Consider the following 20,048-nt stretch of genomic DNA (forward strand, 5'->3'; position numbering starts at 1 on the left):
CGTGACCCTGTATGCCCTGTGGACCATGTTCCCCAGCCTTTGTCCTAAGGCACACAGAATTTGAGGATTCTTCCGAGAGTTGTGGAACCTCCGCAGCGCTCCCTCTCAGCCTCCCCCTTTCTTCTCCATGCTTGCGTGCCTCAGACTCTCCGAGGGGGCTGGAGACATGGCGCAAGGGACTAAGAGCACTGGCCTCTTTTGTATAGGATTTTGTTTGATTCTCAGAATCCACTTGGTGGCTCAAAACCATCTGTAACTCCACTTCCAAGTAATCCAGGACCCTCTTCTGACCTCTGTGGGCCCCAGGCACTCACATGGTACACAGACATACACGTATGCAAAACACTCATACATACGAAATAAGTCTAAAACCAATTAAAAAAATAAGAATCTCAGAAGACGCCTGTCGCCACACCCCGTAGACAGAGCCCGTGTCTTCTGAGGTCATGTGTATAAAGCTCTGCACATCGCTCTGTTGACATTATTTACTGTCTCCCCGACTTCCCAGATTACAAATCATTGAGAAAGAACGATGTCATTTGCTCTGTACCCCGAGGCCAGCATAAATTATACTTGCGGGCTTATCCTGGCTGTCTTCTTGTTGCTTTTGTCTGTCCCAGCTTGTGTGTCCCTGGGGCGAGGACAAGGTCAACGTGACATGGTCTCAGAGGCCAGCCACGAACTTCAGTGAGACATGCCAGTATGCACAAATTCTTGGCAAAACCAGAGTAAGGATGCTGGCTACTCAAGGGCCCCGGGGTGAACAGTAATGCCAGTATGTCTTCTCCGGGCATGGAGCAAGAAGCAAGGAAGGTTTGCAAGCAGTGGCAGTGACCAGGTAGTCCAACCCTGGACACACTTGATGGAGCAGAGCTGATGGGACTTTTCACACGAGTCTGTGTCCTGCTGTGCCTCCGAGGTTTGTCCATAAATATTGAAAGGTACCAAGAGGCTGGAGAAATGGCTCAGCGGTTAAGAGCACTGACTGCTCTTCCAAAGGTCCTGAGTTCAAATCCCAGCACCCACATGGTGGCTCACAACCATCTGTGTTGGGTCTTAATGCCCTCTTTAAAAAAAAAAAAAAAGAAAGAAAAGAAAAGAAAAAAGAAAAACTGAAGATGTAATATAGCTCAGTTGGGGAAGTGCTTGCCCAGTGTGAAACAAGCACTGGTTCGATCCCCAGCACACACAGAGGCAGGAGCCTTAGTCTCTGGAGCAGCTACCCGAGCTCCTGTCAAGATTCTCCCTTCTCAGAAGGGAGACTGAGGCATGGGAAAAACAGAGATTTACCCAAGTTCAACCAGCTGATAAACCACGGGGCCACTTGTACACACAGTCTAACTTCAAACCTGATGCCCTGTGGTGAGGGCAGGATGCCCTCTGTGTGAGGAGTGGGGAGGCAGACACTACTGTGCAGTTGCTTCCCCAGCAAACAACTACTCCCCACCTAGGAGAGGCCAGGTCAGGAGAACCTTGATCCACCTTCTGAGAGAGAGCCGCTTCATGATGGGACAACCATTGCTAGCTGGAACCCCGACTTACTGTTGTTGATGGGGTGTCTGACCCTGGGAGTGGGTGATCCTTCAGACTTCTCACTGGATACAAGAAATGATGGTGGTGGGTGTCCTGTCCCCTCCTCCAGCTCAGTTTGCCCAGCTGGCCCAGCTGAACCCCCAGGAGCGCATGAGCAGGGAGACGGCCCTCCAGCAGAAGCAAGTGTCCCTGGAGACCTGGCTGCAGCGAGAGGCACAGACCCTGCAGCAGTACCGCGTGGTTAGTGGGCCCTGGACCCCTCTGCCCCGTCCCGGAGGGAGCTCTGTCACCTGAGATTCAGGGCACCAGGTGGGGGGTGCAGAGCCAAGATGAAAGCAGGTCCCCTCTCTCCTGGGGTGCACGTGAGGTGGAGAGGGTGTGAGAGGGCTAGGCCCTGGGTTCTAGGCCAGGCTCTGAGGAATGCTTGCTGGGATCCCGAGAGCTGCTGTGCCTCACACAGGAGCTGGCTGAGAAGCACCAGAAGACGCTGCAGCTGCTGCGGAAGCAGCAGACCATCATCCTGGACGACGAGCTGATCCAATGGAAGCGGAGGCAGCAGCTGGCCGGGAACGGGGGTCCCCCTGAGGGCAGCCTGGACGTGCTGCAGTCCTGGTGAGGGTGAGAGGTGGGCGGGCTGGCAGCTCGGGCGAGGTTGCCAGCTGCCTCTGCTGTCCCTGCGTTGGCGTGAGCAGCAGATTCCCACTGTCTGTGACAGCTCTCACTTTAGCAGTCTCTTGGCTCCTGATGGGACTTGGCTCCTCAGACCTGCACCTCCTCCCCCAAGGGATAGTGGTGTCTCAGAATGGGCAGGGATACTCTTGAGCTGGTTGGTTCCAAGTTGGGGCCACCCTGACAGGCTTCTGCTTTTGGAAAGTGCGACTCTGCTCTGTGTCTGCAAAGGATAGCGGTGGCCGGTGGCTGAGGCCAGCACCTTTCTGGGGGGTGGGAGTGGGGAGGTGCTTTGTTGGGAAGGAGGAAGAGCATCATGCATCGTCCTCCCCTGGCCTGGGCTGGAACAGAAGCCACCGTCCCTCTGAAGGCCCTGGGCTCCTTGCAGGTGTGAGAAGCTGGCCGAGATCATCTGGCAGAACCGGCAGCAGATCCGCAGGGCTGAGCACCTCTGCCAGCAGCTGCCCATCCCGGGCCCCGTGGAGGAGATGCTGGCCGAGGTCAATGCCACCATCACAGACATCATCTCAGCCCTGGTCACCAGGTGACTGCGGCCTCCTGGCCATGCTCAGAGGGACTTGGCAGTTCCTGGGGGTGGGCACGATGAGGCCCTGGAGCTGTCCAAACCCAGAGCTCTGCCCCCATCCCACCCCCACATCCTGCTGGGCTGCCCCTCCCCCGCCCACCATGGCTCCAGTAGCCCTGCTGCTGTGGCTCTCCTGGCCCAGTGTGTGTGAGGGACACAGTGGGGAGCACCGTAGTCTCCAGCCTCCCTCACAGCTGTCTGCGATCCCCATGTCCTCCCCTGGAACAAAGCTAGGCACCCTCCTCCTCTGCCTGTCTCCCTTCTCCCATTAGGCCCCACAGGAAGACCCTCCCTCCTCGCTGGCCTCCCACTCTCTTCCCTGAGCCGGCATCTGACAACTGTCTGGTCACTTGTGTCCCCTGCAGCACGTTCATCATCGAGAAGCAGCCTCCTCAGGTCCTCAAGACCCAGACCAAGTTTGCGGCCACCGTGCGCCTGCTGGTGGGCGGGAAGCTGAACGTGCACATGAACCCCCCGCAGGTGAAGGCCACCATCATCAGCGAGCAGCAGGCCAAGTCTCTGCTCAAGAATGAGAACACCCGCAAGTGAGTGCGCCTCAGTGTCCCCTGCTTGCCACTCTCTCTTGGTCCATGAGATGGAAGATAAAAATCTTCTCTAATGTCTGTTCTCTCCGACTCTTCTGGACCTGAGAATGAATGTGAGGGCTTTTTTATTAAAGATGGTATCGATGCATTATGATGCATTAGCAGCAGCAGAGGTAATAGAGACACAGTGGGGGTTGGGGAGGCAGAGGAGAAGGATGCTCTGGGCTTGCACAGCTCCTGGGCCTCAACATGCCTGCAGGACATGTCCGTGCCTTGTCCCATCTCGGTTGCCAAGTTCCTCTCAGTGGCAGCTGTTCCCAGCGGCCCTCTTTGTTTCCGGGCTCCAGCTTCTCTGTGTCTGCAGCTCGACCTCTGTCTGATTTGCAGTGATTACAGCGGTGAGATCCTGAACAACTGCTGCGTCATGGAGTACCACCAGGCCACAGGCACCCTCAGCGCCCACTTCAGAAACATGGTGAGGACTTGGGAGAGAGAGGCACAGTGGACGCTCCCTCAGCACCTCAGGCCTCCTCATCTTCTGCTTCTCCTTTGCAGTCCCTGAAACGAATCAAGAGGTCGGACCGCCGTGGTGCAGAGTCAGTAACGGAAGAAAAGTTCACAATCCTGTTTGACTCACAGTTCAGCGTCGGTGGAAACGAGCTGGTCTTTCAAGTCAAGGTAAAACCCTCTCCCTGTCAGCATGTGTGTGTGCCGTATGTGTAACATGTATGTAGTGTATGTACTCAGTACACATGCAAATAAACATACAGCATGTATTGTATTGTGTGTGTGCAGTGTGTATAAAATGTATATAGTCTATGAGTACACATAGTATGCGTAGCATGTAGATCATGTGCATGTTTATATAATATGTATATAGTCTGTGTGCAATGTGTATACATCATGTGTGTATACAGTATGTGTACGTGTGTATTGTGCATGTATAGTATATAGACTATATACCTGCAGTGTGTATATACAATGTGTATACAGTGTGTTACACTGCGTGTGAATGTATACAGTGTGTGGTTTGTATATACTGTGCTTGCATGTATGTGACCACAGTGTGCATGTATATTTACAGAGTAGATGTGCTGGGGGTGTACCATATGTGTGTGTCAAATATATTTGTGTGTGTAGCATGCTTGGGCAGTGTGTGTGTGTGTGTGTGTGATATGTATTGCAGTACATGCATGTAGCTTGTATATATAATATAGATGTATGTTTGTTTATACAGTAATTATATGGTGTGTCTTTTCATACTGGTTTTTGTTCTGTTTTATTTTGTTTTGCCAAAAGAGTTGTGACCACATACCATCTTCCTTTTCATTGTCGATAAATTGGAAATGGAGAGACCCTTATCCTCAGAGCTATTGTTTTCTCAAATTCTCTTTGGGTACAAACAGTAACATACTGGAATAGCTGGAAAGATGCCTGAAAACTGAATCACAGGAGCCACTCGGTGTGAATGCAGGAAAGATTGCAGTTGTTGTGGTTGTGTGGTTTTATATTTGCTTGTTTAGTGGGTTGAATTTTTTGTTTATTTTTGAAATATGGTCTTACTATGTAGCTCCAACAGTCTAAAAACTTAGCCTGTAGCCCAGGCTAGCCTTGATCTTGGTGTCCTGCCTCATTGTCTAGCGCTGAGATTACAAGTATGTAATGTTTTAGACATTTCTCCCTGTGGCCTTTTCTCTTTTTTTTTTTCCCTCTCTTGTTCTTCATGTATTTGTGAGGAAGTTGTTCCTTCCTTCAGAATGTCTAAGCGACCTCACCTATAAATATCTACACTTACGCTAGGCTCTGTGGCACACACTTGTAATGTTAGTCTCTTGGAAGGCTGAGGCAGGAGTCAAGCCAAGCAGTGGTGGTGCACACCTTTAGTATCAGGACTTGGGAAGCAGAAGCAGATGGATCTCTGTGAGTTCAAGGCCAGCTTGGTCTACCAGATGTCTGTTCAAGGCCAGCCTGGTCCTCAAGAATAAGTTTCAGAACAGGAAAATCTACACAGAGAAACCCTGTCCCAAAAATCAACCAAAAAAAAAGCTTGTAATAAAAGCTGAGCATGACTTCAGTATACACATGCCTGTGACCCCCCACACTTGAAGAATTAGAAGGAAAAGCAGGAGGATTCAGGGTTCAAGGCCAGCCTCAGCTTCATAGGGAATTTGAGGTTAGTATATGCTATGTGAACTTCTTTTCACAAAAAAAAATAAATAAATAAAATTGAGTTGAAGCCAACCTGGGCTATATGATTTGAAGTGAAGGGCAGCCTAGATTGCAATGTAAGATTTTTTTTTCCCAAAAAGGAAAAATTAGTTAGCTTGTTAGAAATTTAGAGAAACAGACAGATTAAATATCTCAGCCTCTTAAACCTATGCCCCAACTGTTCCTCGTGCCATTTCTTTGAGTGTACCACTGAAACTGGGGTGATCAGGAAACCACACAAAAGGAGAAGAAAGCCGTGCTCAATTCTTCTCTGTCTTCCAGACTTTGTCACTCCCGGTGGTGGTGATTGTTCACGGCAGCCAGGACAACAATGCGACAGCAACTGTCCTCTGGGACAACGCCTTTGCAGAACCTGTGAGTGCATTCCATGGTCTGTGGGTCTTCTGATCTCAAGACTGAGGTCATGAATGAGAGATGGGGGGCAGAATAGAAAATATGAGCGGGTCTTGACATCCAGACAGGGTTCGAATTCAGACTCTGCCTCAGTGGTGACCTGGAACTCTGGTAACATGGTGCTCCGTGGCGCCATCACGAGGCTAAGCTCGGTTACACTGAAGATGCTCTGTAATATTTGAATCCTCAGGGAAGCCCTAGATGGTTTGAGGCCTTTCCTAGAGTTTACTGTACCTGAGAACACTTGCCTCAGTCACTGGACAGTAAATAAGGATGACATCCGATGCTCTCCCAAGTCGACTTCAATCTGTGATTCATCCCAGGGCTCATGAAGAATGATGTGCTGTGTCTGAAGGAACAGATAATCATGTTGTAGGTTCATGTCCCCCCAAACCCAAAAGCAGAATTACACTAGCATGCTAACAAGCATTTGTACTCTCTTACTCACTCTCCTTCCCTCCCCTTCTCTTCCTCATCCTCCGCCCCACTCCCCGCCCCAGGCCCCAGGCCCCTGCCTGCAACAATGTCTCATGTAATATTCCAGACTAGTGTTGAACTCACTGTGCAGCCAAGAACCCCTAGCCTTCTTGCCTCTCTTCCCCTTACAAGTGCTGGGCTCACAGGCGTTCACACTCACTTTTTATAGCATACTGGGCCTAGGACCCAGAGCCTTGTGCATGCTAAGCAAGCCTCTACCAATTGAACTAGAATCCCAGCCCTGGATGGACATTCTCAACACATTTCCACGAGGAGAGGTCCCTATTGCATGCTGTTAGTAGAACGTAATTCACAGAAGCGCGATAAACGTGTTGTCGTTACTCGACACATCCAAGTCTGTCTTTCTCTAATGTGAGATTCTTGGCTCTTCAGCTGTCATCTACAGAGAACCAGGCTTTATTGCATAGGCAGGGGTTTTATGTGATCTTCCCTGTGTGTGCTGTAAAACCAGAGTTTAGACTCTTAAAAAAGGCCACAGCACACTGCCTTCAGTGCCTTCTGGATTAGATGGCTTCATCTCAGTCCCTGCTCTCCACTAAGCTCTCTGCAACACGCCCTGCAATGTGTAATCAGTAGAGTATCTTATCCAAATAATATGAATTTTTATATTTTCAGTTATGCTGATGACTAGGGTATCTTGAATATTATTTAAAAATAAATGCCGGGCGGTGGTGGCTCACGCCTGTAATCCCAGCACTCTGGGAGGCAGAGGCAGGCGGATTTCTGAGTTTGGCTACACAGAGAAACCCTGTCTGGAAAAAACCAAATCCAAAAAACCAAGTAAATAAATAAATAAATAAATAGATAAATAAATAAATAAATAAATAAACACAGGAAGCTTGACATAGTGGTACATCTCAGTACTTAGACAGCCAGGGCTACATAGAGAAACCCTGTCTCAGAAAGAAGAGGGAGGGGGTAGGGATTGAAGTGTTATGCATGTTGGGATCCAGCTGTGATTCTGGGTCCTCTGTTTCCTCCCTCTCAGGGTATCCAGACATCACTGTACACTGGGCTTTAGTCAGGGTGGGCTTTTACGCATATGCTGTATTTGGGGTGAACCAGGGCTGTATATATGAACCTTGGAGAGTGGGAAGGGAGAGTGAAGTTCTATTGGCTGAGGCCTGAGGATACGTCATTTGCATGGAGAGGCATTCCTTAAATTTCACCATGGGCTGTGACCTTCCCCAGGTAGAGTATGGTTTGGGCTCCCCAGATCAGGAGAAGAGGAAGCCCAGCTACAAAAAGGACGCCCTCCATGTTGCCCCAAGCTCAGGGAAGCTGGCTAGACATGGTAGACTATAACCTTAGTAGCAAGGTACAACAGACAGACAGATGATAGATAGGTTGTCAGGCCCCTGAACAGTCATGGTAACTCACTCTTGTAATCTTAGCACTTGGAAGGTAGAGTCAGAAGGATCAGAAGTTCAAGGATATGCTGGCTATATATTAATATCAAGTTCAAGGCCAGGCTGGGCTACATGAGACCCTGTCCCAAACTAAGGAAGGGGCTTGGAAGATGGCTTAGGAAAGTGCTTGCCTTGCAAGAATGGAGACCTGAGTTTTTATATTGTATTTCATATGTGTGTTTTGCCTATATGTATGTATGTATACCATGTTGTGCCTGTGTACCATGAGGCCAGAAGAGGACATCAGATCCCCTGGAACTGGAGTTACACATGATTGTGAGCTCTCATGTGGGTGCTGCAACAACAGCCAGTGCTCTTAATCACTTGAGTTATCTCTCCAGCCCCAGTAATAACCTTTAAAAAAAAGTAGAGAACTCATGAAAACTACACCTGAGGTTGACCTCTGACCTCCATATATGTGCACATGTGTGCTTCACTCTCACACACCCCGACAGAACGGGGAGGAAGAAGGAAGGACGCAGGACGGTGAAGAGAGAGAAAGTCCCCTCTCTTGGCTATCTGGAAGCTGACAACGGCTCCAGCCACTGCTCTGTGTGATGTGAGCACCAGACCACATCGCTCCGTGGGTGCGATCCTGATTGCACCCTCGTACTTACTGACCAGCCAGCCGAATAGAACGAGAAGCGGTGTATTGCAAGTTCATAGCCTAACTATTTCTCAATAAAGTTGCCAACTAGAAATTTTCCACTACTCCATGCCAAATTGCTTCACTTGCAGGTGTCAAGGGCAAGTGTTAAACTTGGGGCCGTACATGTGGGTGCCCTCTCTCTGCCCACTTACAAAGCCAGGCTTGTCTGTCTGACTGCTCTCGCTCTCTCTTTCTGTATGTGTGTGTCTGTCTGTCTGTCTGTCTCTCTGTATCTCTCTCTCTGTCTCTCTCTGTCTTTCTCTGTCTCTCTTTGTATCTTTCTCTGTCTGTCTGTCTCTGTGTGTGTGTGTGTCTGTCTCTCTGTATCTCTGTCTCTCTCTCTCTTTGTATCTCTCTCTGTCTCTCTGTCTCTCTCTGACTGTCTCTGTCTCTCTCTGTCTCTCTCTGTCTCTCTCTCTCTCTCTAATAGGGTCTCAGATAGCCCAGGCTGACTCCAAATGCTATGTGGCAGAGAATGACCTAGAACTCCTGAACCTACCTCCCTCGCAGGAGCTGAGGTCACAGGCATGGCCACCACACCTACCCATGTTTTCACTATCTAACCTTCCAATGAATCTAGACCATGAGCCAAAACTTGGTGAGACTTTGTTCTGACACTATTTATTAGAACCGGAGTCTAACTGCAGGGTCAGCAGCTCCCAAGCCAGCACAGGTAAGGCGAGGGGGGGGGGAGGGGGAGCTCTAGCTGTGTCATGAATGACAGCATTAAAATAGAGCCCGGTATCTCTCAGCACAGGGCACTCTACGAATGTCTGAATATGCTCAGGTTTGGCAAGACAAATCTAACTCCTTCCAGCCGCTGCTGCCTTCCTTTTGTGGCTTGAGAGAATCAATCAGGCAACTGTTCCCTTATACACTGGCTTCTCTCCCTCTCAGGGCAGGGTGCCATTTGCCGTGCCTGACAAGGTGCTGTGGCCGCAGCTGTGTGAAGCGCTCAACATGAAATTCAAGGCTGAAGTACAGAGCAACCGGGGCTTGACCAAGGAGAACCTCGTGTTCCTGGCCCAGAAACTCTTCAACATCAGCAGCAACCACCTCGAGGACTACAACAGCATGTCCGTGTCCTGGTCCCAGTTCAACCGGGTGAGCGGCCTGCCGCCAGCCACGCTTACTCCAACCTTTCCAAATGTTTGCCTGCTGGAGCTCCCCTGCCTGAGCCCCTGTTCTTCCTATCTCTCATAAACTCTACCCAGGGTCATAGAAACATCTGTGTAGATGCAGTTTGAGAGTCAGGTCTCACATCGAGTGACATCTTTCCATTGTGTCTGTGAGCTGGGCACTGTGGGCACTTAATGCATGTCTTCCTCTATAAAGGAAATAGTGAAGCAGATGTATGCCAGGGTCCTTCTCCAGCTCTGTCCCACCAGCTCTGATGTTGAATGTCAGCTCAGGCTCCCAGGGGACCCTCAACCCCCTGGAAGGGGGTACAGACAAAGGAAATGTTTCTTCTGGCATCAAGCAAATCTGTGATGGAGTCACGGCTTTGATTTTCAGTTAAACTTCGCCCTGCTCTGTCTGTAACCCAGAGATTCAGATGCACTTGATTCAGAAAGCTCATGGCTTCTGAGTCGTCTGAATGGTTCTGGACCCAGATGGTATTAGTCAGAGGTCGGGAAAACAGGCCTCAGAGGTCTCCCTTTGCCATTGTGGTAAAGCTCCTGCCTCCCACAGAACCTGGTTTCTGTACTTGGCAGATAATTACTAGGAATGTGTGTATGATGTCAGCCTCTCTGTGGCTTAGTGTGATCTAATTCAGGTCAGATGTATGAACATACATCATTAAAAAGTATAGGCTCTGATTCATAGCAGGTCGGGGTGAGCCTGGAAAAATGTGTGCATTTCTCAGAATCTCCCAGGGGACACTGGTGCTACTTGTCATAGACCACAAAAATGGCCAGAGGCGAGTCTACCAGATCTAGCAGGATCCCCTGGGGGTGCCAGCTCTGTGGCTTTAATCCCTCATTTCTCCCTTTTCCTCCTTGCTCTGTCTCTGGGACTGTAAGGCCACTTGGTGACAGGCAGGCAGGCAGGCATGCATGCTTCTGGCAGTGGAGATGTTTCTTTTTCCATCTAAAGTGTCTGTGACCAGCCTGGGCTGCCCATCACAAAGCACAGGCCAGGATCTGAAGCTTTTTGCTTTCCTCAGAGGGCTGACAGTGTGGAAGTTGGAGCCACATCTGACTTCCCATCTTCTCTTCATGCATTTTTGTAGAGAACCTAAAAGGGGGAGAAAAAAACAATTCAAGGTCCAGTTTTATTCTTTGGGTTGCTGGGTCCCCAGAATTCAGCCTTAAGATTCTGGCAGATGGTCCTTAGAGTTCAGTCTCATCCTCCCAGCATCTGGTCCTTGTCCCTAAAAGTCCTGTTCAATTCTTTACCATCTTGTTCTGTGTGACAGGGGCGGGGTGGGAGGTGAGTTCACAAAAACCAAGGCCACTGAGTCTTGTGTGCCTCCTGGATGACGTCTAGATTTAAAGTTAATTCAGAACAAGACAACCCTTAGCAGGCTACATGTAGAGGGTGCTTATACAGAGCCCAGGGCAACTGTCTCCTAACAACAGACTCTGAAGTGCCTCTGCCACAGGCAGCTGACATCCTAACAGTCACTGTGACTCTCTTCCTGTTCACTGTTGTGTCCCCACCAGGAGAATTTGCCCGGACGGAATTACACTTTCTGGCAGTGGTTTGACGGTGTGATGGAAGTATTGAAAAAGCATCTCAAGCCTCACTGGAATGACGGGTGAGGGGCATCTTTATTCACTACTGCCGAGACTGGGCTTGAGCTCAAGCAATCCTCCTGCCTCAGTCTCCCAAGTAGCTGGGGCTGCAACCATCTATAAGTCAGTACTAAACCACATAGGTTTTCTCTCTGACATTGTCACCCTCTGCTTCTGACTCTGATCCAGGGCCATCTTGGGTTTTGTGAACAAGCAACAGGCCCACGACCTGCTCATCAACAAGCCAGACGGGACCTTCCTGCTGCGCTTCAGCGACTCGGAAATCGGGGGCATCACCATCGCCTGGAAGTTTGACTCTCGTGAGTGCCTCGCCCCTTACTGAGACTCAGTTTGGCTTTGTATCCAAAGTCAGCTGCTTTGTTACAAGATGACCCTAACACGTCTTACCGAGAATATGTTGTTTGTTGGGGACAGACCTAATTACAAGAATCACTAACAAAACCATGACACAGCTGCTCGTAAGGCAGCTGGCGAGCAGTCTTATGATGGGAAATGCTGAATTGTAGCCCTAGAATGGGCGTTGGGCAGAGTCGCAGCCACTTCCCTTTTGAAACGTGTGCCTTATTGTTACTCAGCCTGGAGCCCGTTTAGGTCCCGCTGTGGCTCCTAATTCACTAATTAATACCAGGTGTTGCTGCTGACATTACTACCTAAGAATGTCCATTCCCTCCTTAGTCTGGCCCTCACAGGGAAGTAGAGCAGCTTGCTGCTTTGTGTGTTTTGTGTTTTAAACATTCTACCACATACATGCCTGTAATCCCAGCACTTGGGAGGCAGAGGCAGGCGGATTTCTGAGTTCGAGGCCAGCCTGGTCTACAGAGTGAGTTCCAGGACAGCCAGGGCTATACAGAGAAACCCTGTCTCGAGCAAAAAAAAAAAAAAAAAAAAACATTCTACCAGATCGGTTAGATCGGAGGTCCCTAAGAGCTACTTCTCTTTCCCTTATTTTATTATTTTGTATGTGGGTGTTTTGCCTGCGTGTTTGTCTGTGTACTACATGTGTGCAGTGCCCTCGAACTGGAATTATGGATGGTGGTGGACCATCATGTGAGTGCTCGGAATTGAACCCCACTCCACTGCAAGAACAAGTGCTCTTAACTACTGAGCAGTCTCTCTAGCTTCGGTGCTGTTGCTTTGAGACATCATTGGGGGGGGGGGGGGACTCCACTTGAACTGGAGTCCAACTGAGGTTGCTGGATCTCTAGGGAAATGATGTGTGCATCTGCTTATGCACCAAGACATCCTAGAAGTCCCTGTCTACATCCTGCGGAGCTCTGGGGATGAACATTTCTGGTGGCGTGACTTTAACATGGGGCTTAAATTTTCAGTGTGTGGACTTTAAGACCTCACATTTGGAAACCATGGTTAGAATGTGGTTGTTCTGTTTATTGATCTAGAGGAGAGAATGTTTTGGAATCTGATGCCTTTTACCACTAGAGACTTCTCTATCCGGTCCCTCGCTGACCGTCTGGGGGACCTGAATTACCTCATATACGTGTTTCCTGATCGGCCAAAGGATGAAGTATATTCTAAGTACTACACACCGGTCCCGTGTGAGCCTGCGACCGGTAAGTGTCCATCTGCAGTGGAGTTTGTACCAACTTTAGTTTTGTTTTTGTTTGGGTTTTTGCTTGTGTGTGTGTGTGTGTGTATGTGTGTGTGTGTATGTGTGTGTATGTGTGTGTGTGGGTGGTGCATGTGCGTATGCATATATGTTCAGATCTCTTTACTGCACAAAACCCGAACAGCACCGCACTGGACTTCAGGCAATACCCAGGGCAGATGTCTGCAGTGTCTGTCAATGAAAACGCTCTGCCTCCTGAACACTGAGGTTAAAGTTGCCTAGCACCATTCCTGGCCAAAGTAGTCCATATTATAGTAAAGTTGTTAGGAAATACACAAATTCACAAGAAAGAATGCCTTCACACACATCTAGAAGCTGAACTCTATAGACAGCCCTGTGGCGTTCTTGAACATCCTGTAAACCTGTGGTCTGTTCTCTCCCCGGGTCCTTGGGAGGCTTCAGACTGGTCAGAGAGAGAAAGCAACAAGCGAGTCAGGAGAGTCCTGTTTACTTAGCAGTGGATTCCCTCAAGAGCAATAAAGTAAAAGTGAAGGAGGAGGCATGGGGGGGGGGGAGAAGGGTGGGGATGGGGGCGCCATCTCTCTTGAGGGGTCAGGGGAGGTTTCTGAGGAAGTGACATGTGAATAGACTTGAACAAAGTAAGGAAACTGGCTTTGCAGAGACCTAGAGAAGGAGCCTCCTCAGCTGAGAAGGCAAGAACAGCTGGGGTGGCTGAAAAGCTCCCCAGAGCCCAGAGGCTGCTCCCAGCCAAGCAGGAAGCTCGTGGTGGGAACGGAGGCCAGGGCACCTCGGCAATGGAGGCCGGGGTGAAAGGTCAAAGCAGGCATAATCCTGAGTGCCCTGATTTTACACACACACACACACACTTAGAGTCACAGGTCAGTAACACGTTCATACAGCACCATTTTCAGGGTTGCACAGGGTTCCATTACCTAGTGACTCTCCTATATCACAGTTAGGCAATTGAGATTTCTTATTATTTAATTGATTTCATTTTCATTTATGACTGATATTGAGATAACAGCCCTGTATCTTGTTCAACTATTCCTTCGGATAAATTCCTAAGCAGAATTAGGTCAAAGGACATGCGCTTTTTAAGTATTTTGACGCATCTTTCCTAAACTGCATTCAGAAAGCCAAATTCACATTTCCCCACAGCTGTCTGTGGGACATCTGCTTCTCCGTCTCTTTGCCAACCACAGGCACAGGATGGCCTCCGTTCATGTCTGCCAGTCTGGTTGGCATAAAAATGGTACTTTATAAGTCATGTGTATATTTATCTGATTCTAGGCAACCTTTGCGTATGATGATTAATAATTCCAGAATAATTGGCATGGTAGCAGCAGCTAGCTAGCATTTGCCGACTGTCTCTGAGTTTCCTAGAGGACCGTCTTAGTCACTCTTCTCGTGGTGAAGACACCATGGCCAAGGCGGCTCTTACAAAGGAAAACATTTCATTGGGAGCTGACTGGCAGTATGACTATAACTCCTCTTTTACCTAAAAGGAAACCGGGGCATAGGGAAATAAGATAATTTGCCAAAGTGGCTGGGAAGGGGCCAAGCCAGGATATCAGCTTGGTTTAGCTCCTGAACCTAGATTCTTCATCCACCATTGGCGAGCCCTAGCCACTGTAATATTTTTCTGTAAAAAACATCTTTATGGGCTGGAGAGATGGCTCAGGGGTTAAGAGCACTGACTGCTCTTCCAGAGGTCCCGAGTTCAATTCCCGGCAACCACATGGTGGCTCACAACCATCTGTAATAGGATCTGATGCCCTCTTCTGGTGTGTGTCTGAAGAAAGCTACAGTGTACTCATCTAAATAAAAATAAAGAGAGAATATTGAAGGAAAAAAAAACTTTGTATTTTTTCTTTGGTTTTCTTTGAAGTTATTTTTTTTTGTTTTTTTTTCGTTTGTTTGTTTTTTGTTTTTTTTTTTTTTTTGTTTTTTTTTGGTTTTTTCGAGACAGGGTTTCTCTGTGTAGCCCTGGCTGTCCTGGAACTCACTCTGTAGACCAGGCTGGCCTCGAACTCAGAAATCTGCCTGCCTCTGCCTCCCAGAGTGCTGGGATTACAGGCGTGTGCCACCACCGCCCGGCTGAAGTTATATTTTTATATAGGAAATAAACTAATCTGAGGGTGAGGAGAAGATGTTCAGTCTGTAGAGTACTTGCCACGAGTTTAATACCTAGAGCCAAGCCGGGCATTGGTGACGCACGTCTGTAATCCCAGCACTCTGGGAGGCAGAGGTAGGTGGATTTCTGAGTTCGAGGCCAGCCTGGTCTACAGAATGAGTTCCAGGACAGCCAGGGCCGCACAGAGAAACCCTGTCTCGAAAAAACAAAAACAACAAAAAAAAATACCTAGAGCCTATACTTTTTTAAAAAACCAGGCCTGGGCACACACATTCATGTACACACACGCACATACATATGCCACACATGAACATGTGTGTACACATACACAAGAAAAATATGTTAATCTCCTATTGATTTATTTATACAGAAAATGTTCTCTCTGTATCAAGTTTTATTTTCTCAAGTACAAAGACTTGTGATTTCTATAGAACCCCAATCTATCTGGGTTGTGTGTGTGTGTGTGTGTGTATGTGTGTGTGTGTGTGTGTGTGTGTGTGTGATGCACACATATTCCATGGTGTGCATGTGGAAGTAGAAGAGTAGAAGACAGTCCTCAGGAGTCAGCAGTCTTCCACTGTGTGGAGTCTGGAGATGGACTTATTTATTATCAAGGTTCCTTACAAATACCTTAACCCACTGAGCTGTCTTGCCAGCTCCAACTGTGAAGTTTTCAAAGCTTTTATTTTTCATTTATGCCTGCAGGCACAGGCATAATCTCCGTTTAGGAGGCTGAGGCAGGAAGATCCAAAGTACACCACCTGCCTGGGGTAGGGAGTGAGTTCAAAGCCAGCGTGTGCAACTTAGCGAGACACTGGCTCCAAACAAAGTGAAAAGAGATGGGGGTGGGGTGGGGGGTCCACTTAGTGGTAGAGCTTTTGCCTAGTATATACGATCCCCTAGGTTCAGTCCCCAATACCCGACGAAGAGTCGGGCATAGTCATGAATTCATAAGGTAGAGGCAGGCAGATCTCTGAGCTTGAAGGCAGACTATCCCTACATAGTGAGATCCTGTTTCAAAAGAAAAAAAAATTTTTTTCACAAATACACACCACTAGCAGTCAACTACATATGTGTGAAAGTGTCTGTCTTCTCTGTGTGGGACTTTCTAAATCATGCCAGCTGACCTGGAAGGTGGCCAGATTTGTAGTTTTAGTGCCACACATGGCCAGCAAGCCTTCCAGCAGACAGAAATGTTGCCTGCTATGTCATGTTCTGAGTTGAGATTGGGTGGCTGTGTCCTAACCCTAGAAAAGATAGGTTCTTGAGGGAGGTGTCTCTGAGGTCCCTGGTTTTCACTGTTCTTCTCCCTGGCAGCAAAAGCAGCTGACGGATACGTGAAGCCACAGATCAAGCAAGTGGTCCCCGAGTAAGTGTCCAGAGCCAGCTCCTTTCTGGTGTCTCTCCCCCTCTCTCTGCGTTCTTCCCCCAGCACCCAGCACTCTGCTGCTGAGGCAGGCATCCCTAATATCCCAGTAGACCTGGCTTAGCCTTTGAGATGGAACTGAGTTGCAGTCATGCTGTGGCAGGCTCCTGGGGTCCAACCTCCTATGTCCTCCCCTAACCCTTCCTGTAGTCTACAGTCCCTGTGGCTGAGGCTGTGTTCTGCTTCCTTCCACAGGTTCGCTAATGCATCTGCAGATGCAGGGAGCGGCGCCACCTACATGGACCAGGCTCCTTCCCCAGTGGTGTGCCCCCAGGCTCACTACAACATGTACCCACAGAAGTAGGTCACGCTCTTAGGGGCATAAATGGGGAGCAAGTAGGGCCTTGGCTTCAGGCTGGATTTCCTAAGGCCTGGAGTTGGGGCAAAGGAACCTGGAGGTCCTCTGGATCTTACCTCACCTGGCCTAGGCCCAGGCACTGGCCTGCGAGAGGGAGATTGCACCATATATTTAAAGCATCAGTGGCCACGGGAAAATCGGCATCTGCTTGTCTTCTCTGAAACAGAGACTTGCCATGCTTTGTGTATAAGGACTGGGTGGAGTTTGGAGGCGGGCAGCACAGTCTGATGAGCTAGCCAGCAAAGGCCTCTGCCTGTTAGAGATCTTCCTAGTGAGGGCCTACGTTGAAGGGTCAACCCAGCTGTCTCACCTGATGGGTTGTGGGTTTTCAGATGACCTCTGATAGCCTCTGCCCCTCCCCCTCATCATTCGTCTTTCCCTCCTGAAGCCCGGACTCCGTCCTTGATACCGATGGGGACTTCGATCTGGAAGACACGATGGACGTGGCGCGGCGCGTGGAAGAGCTCTTAGGCCGGCCCATGGACAGTCAGTGGATCCCTCACGCACAGTCTTGACCAGACCTCGCCGCCGCCTGCAGCTTCATCGTCCTCATGGAGGGACTTTCTGTGGATGTTTTAATTCCATGAATCGCTTCTCTTTGGAAACAATACTCGTAATGTGAAGTGTTCATACTAGTCGTGACTTTAGTGTCCCTGTGCACAGTGGCGCCTGTGAAGGCAGTGCGTGAGTGTGAGTGTGTGCCTTTGCACGTCGTGTTTTTCTCCACCCCTGCTGTTCAGTCTAAGCCGCCACGCCAGGGCAGGGGCCCTGCTTGTTTTTACCATGTGCAAAAAGGCAGTCGGTTCCCTGAACCCTGGAACCTGGCCATGTGTCTTAAGGGTGGCTGACCCTTGACACGTGACTGTCCAAGTAAGAGAAGGACAAAGAGAGGAAAAAGCAACCTCTCTCCGAGGAGCCTTTGCTCCTCTGCCAGGTAGTCCATAGTCCAAGCAAACTGTCATCGTGTCCGCCTGTCTCCTGAAATGTAGATGACTGTTGATGAAAGCCAGTGCCTCCTGTGTCCCCTGTCCCCTTTAGAAGAGACGGAAATGGGAGCTGGACCGAGGGTGTTGGGGCAAGGGTGGTCACAGTGTTGGGATGGGGAGTGGCTGTTTCCACCACTTCTGCCCCCTTCACACTGGCTCCCTCTGCCTGCTCACTCAGTCTCTGTTTCTAAAACTGCCACTCAGCTCGCGTGTGTGTACTCAAGGGGAGATGTGTAACAGAACAGTGGAGAGGAAGGAGGGCCACCCAGCTCTGAGCGCAGGTTCAGGGGATGCCCTGTGCTTGCTCTGCCAGTGCAGTGTGGGGTGCCCAGTCCTGGCTCCTCGCTGGGCGTGGCCCGTCCATGCCACCCTCCCCCACCCTGTCCTGTGGCCAGGCCAGGCCTGCATTATCCAAGGCTTTGCTCCAGGCTTCTTGATAACGGCTTTCTGCAAACGTCCAGTAGTGTTTTTGTTTCTAAATCAGGTCTTTTTTTATGTTTTTTTTTCCCATTTGCACCCTAATTTGACATCAAATTTCTCCCTTCCTGTATCAGATCTTGGGTCCTCTGTACCCAGATCACTTCATTTCCCTTCAGTGTCACAGAGTGCCCTGAGGATTAGGTGGTAGGAATGGGACCTGCCAAGCAGGCAGCCAGCACTGTGCAGTGCTGGGTGCTGGGTACTGGGTGCTGGGTGCTGGGTGCCATTGGGGATTGGGAAAATGCAGCCAGCGCGTTTCCTAGGAAGTTTGGAAAACTGTAAAAGCAAACTGAAAGCCTCTGTGTGGTTTGTTCCACAGTCTCCTCTGTAGTGTCTCCAGAAGGAAGGAAGGGGCCGCAGTGGGCCGTCAGGGAGAGGGGCAAGCAGAGAGCAGTTCCCACTCAGGCTTGCCAAGGCCTCCTTGGCCTCTTCTCCCAAACTGGGGCAGAGCCAGGCCCAGGAGAGGAGCCCCAAAACCTTATTTTTATACATGCAAGTAAATAAACATATTTTTTTTACAAAAAAAAAAATAACTTCTGAATTTATCAGTGTTTTACTGTTAAAGGAAAATACTCCTGCGTAGTAAATTATTTATTGGGAGATGAGTTTTTAAAAGCTGCTGTTTGCCTTGGCTTGGTTTTGTACACTGATTTTTCTATGCCTGGTGGAGGCCTCTCGGCCTCAGGTGCTTGTTGGCTGGAGGAGGTGTGAGGCCCCGCCCCGCCCCCGGAAGGAAGCTGGGACTGCCAGAGGAGTCCAGGCTAGGGACTCTTCCCTACCTGTCCTGCGGCTGTTTGTCCCAGTAACCCTCACCAGGGTGTGGACTCGACAAATATCCAGATTTATGGTGGGCATGGCCCCAGGGCATGGGGAGAATCGAGCAGCCTGGCACCCCTGGGAGGGCCTAAGCTTACTTACTCTCAAGTTGGGCTGGAGAAAGGGGTGCCGAAAAGGGAGGCTTCCACAACGTTGTTCCGCTACCCTGGATTTCCTGAGGCTGTGCCTGGACCTGGGAGAGGTTTTTAACTGGAAAGTGTGCTTCCTATCTGCATGCTGGTCTCTCTCTCCGCCCGGCCCCTGCACCCAAAGACAGGTGAGGGCAGGTCTCCACCCACCTCTTGCCTGCTCACAGACCCACACCTGAGTCAGGAAAGTCTCAGCTTTGGGGTGTGGCATGGGGGGGCGGGCTTTGTAGAGGTGGAAGGAGATTTGAAGTGGCTATCTCCTACAACGAAAATATTCTTTTATAATTTTTCTTTTTAACGTTTTATTTCAGATACATAGTTTAGTGTCGAGGCAGATTAGTATATAGCCACCAAAAAGTATTGTGTATAAATTGGGGCAGCCACAAAATTGTGTATTTTATGTTACAATAAAGGCGTCTCCTGAAGGACAACATGGAGTCCTGGTTCCTTTCGGTCATGTGTCAAGGGAGGGTGGCTTTAACAGGAAAACGGTTTCAGTCGTCAGCATGACCCTAAGAAGGGAAGCTAGTTGGAACTCAGTGGCCTGAGATGACATGCCGTGGACTTTGATTGCAGTCAGGGGCGTCTCTTACCTTCCTGCTGGGAAATGACTGGGAGAGTGGGCCGATAGCCATCTCAGATTCCCCTCACCCTCTTCCTGCTGGAAAGCCAGCCCTAATGGAGTGCGTTCAGGTTCCTCCCCTGAGCCTGGCATCATGTCGGAAAGCTGGTGGTGACGGGGCATTGGTTCCCGCCACCCGAGGTCATTATGAAATACAAGAGAACATGAAGGAAGGGTCGGTCACGCAGAGCCTGAGCTGGCCTTTCTCCCTCTTTTTCTGTG

At 49.5% G+C, this 20,048-nt stretch overlaps 1 protein-coding gene across 2 annotated transcripts in view; it reads left to right on the plus strand.

The window, feature by feature from the left end:
- Nucleotides 1–19,635, plus strand: part of LOC127695537 (signal transducer and activator of transcription 5B) — a 70,667-nt gene extending 51,032 nt beyond the window's left edge. For both annotated transcript variants that reach the window (XM_052197759.1, XM_052197760.1), the window contains exons 6-19: nucleotides 1,643–1,773; nucleotides 1,994–2,145; nucleotides 2,591–2,746; nucleotides 3,154–3,333; nucleotides 3,721–3,808; nucleotides 3,889–4,011; nucleotides 5,824–5,916; nucleotides 9,409–9,615; nucleotides 11,178–11,272; nucleotides 11,439–11,569; nucleotides 12,668–12,838; nucleotides 16,307–16,358; nucleotides 16,611–16,715; nucleotides 17,162–19,635. In XM_052197759.1, the coding sequence (XP_052053719.1) occupies nucleotides 1,643–1,773; nucleotides 1,994–2,145; nucleotides 2,591–2,746; nucleotides 3,154–3,333; nucleotides 3,721–3,808; nucleotides 3,889–4,011; nucleotides 5,824–5,916; nucleotides 9,409–9,615; nucleotides 11,178–11,272; nucleotides 11,439–11,569; nucleotides 12,668–12,838; nucleotides 16,307–16,358; nucleotides 16,611–16,715; nucleotides 17,162–17,288 (1,811 nt within the window). In that variant the 3' untranslated portion in view covers nucleotides 17,289–19,635. The remainder of the gene's footprint in view (nucleotides 1–1,642; nucleotides 1,774–1,993; nucleotides 2,146–2,590; nucleotides 2,747–3,153; nucleotides 3,334–3,720; nucleotides 3,809–3,888; nucleotides 4,012–5,823; nucleotides 5,917–9,408; nucleotides 9,616–11,177; nucleotides 11,273–11,438; nucleotides 11,570–12,667; nucleotides 12,839–16,306; nucleotides 16,359–16,610; nucleotides 16,716–17,161) is intronic.
- The last annotated feature ends 413 nt before the right edge of the window (nucleotides 19,636–20,048 follow it).

This window comes from Apodemus sylvaticus, chromosome 10, assembly GCF_947179515.1.
Source record: "Apodemus sylvaticus chromosome 10, mApoSyl1.1, whole genome shotgun sequence".
NCBI classification, from domain to species: Eukaryota; Metazoa; Chordata; class Mammalia; order Rodentia; family Muridae; genus Apodemus; species Apodemus sylvaticus.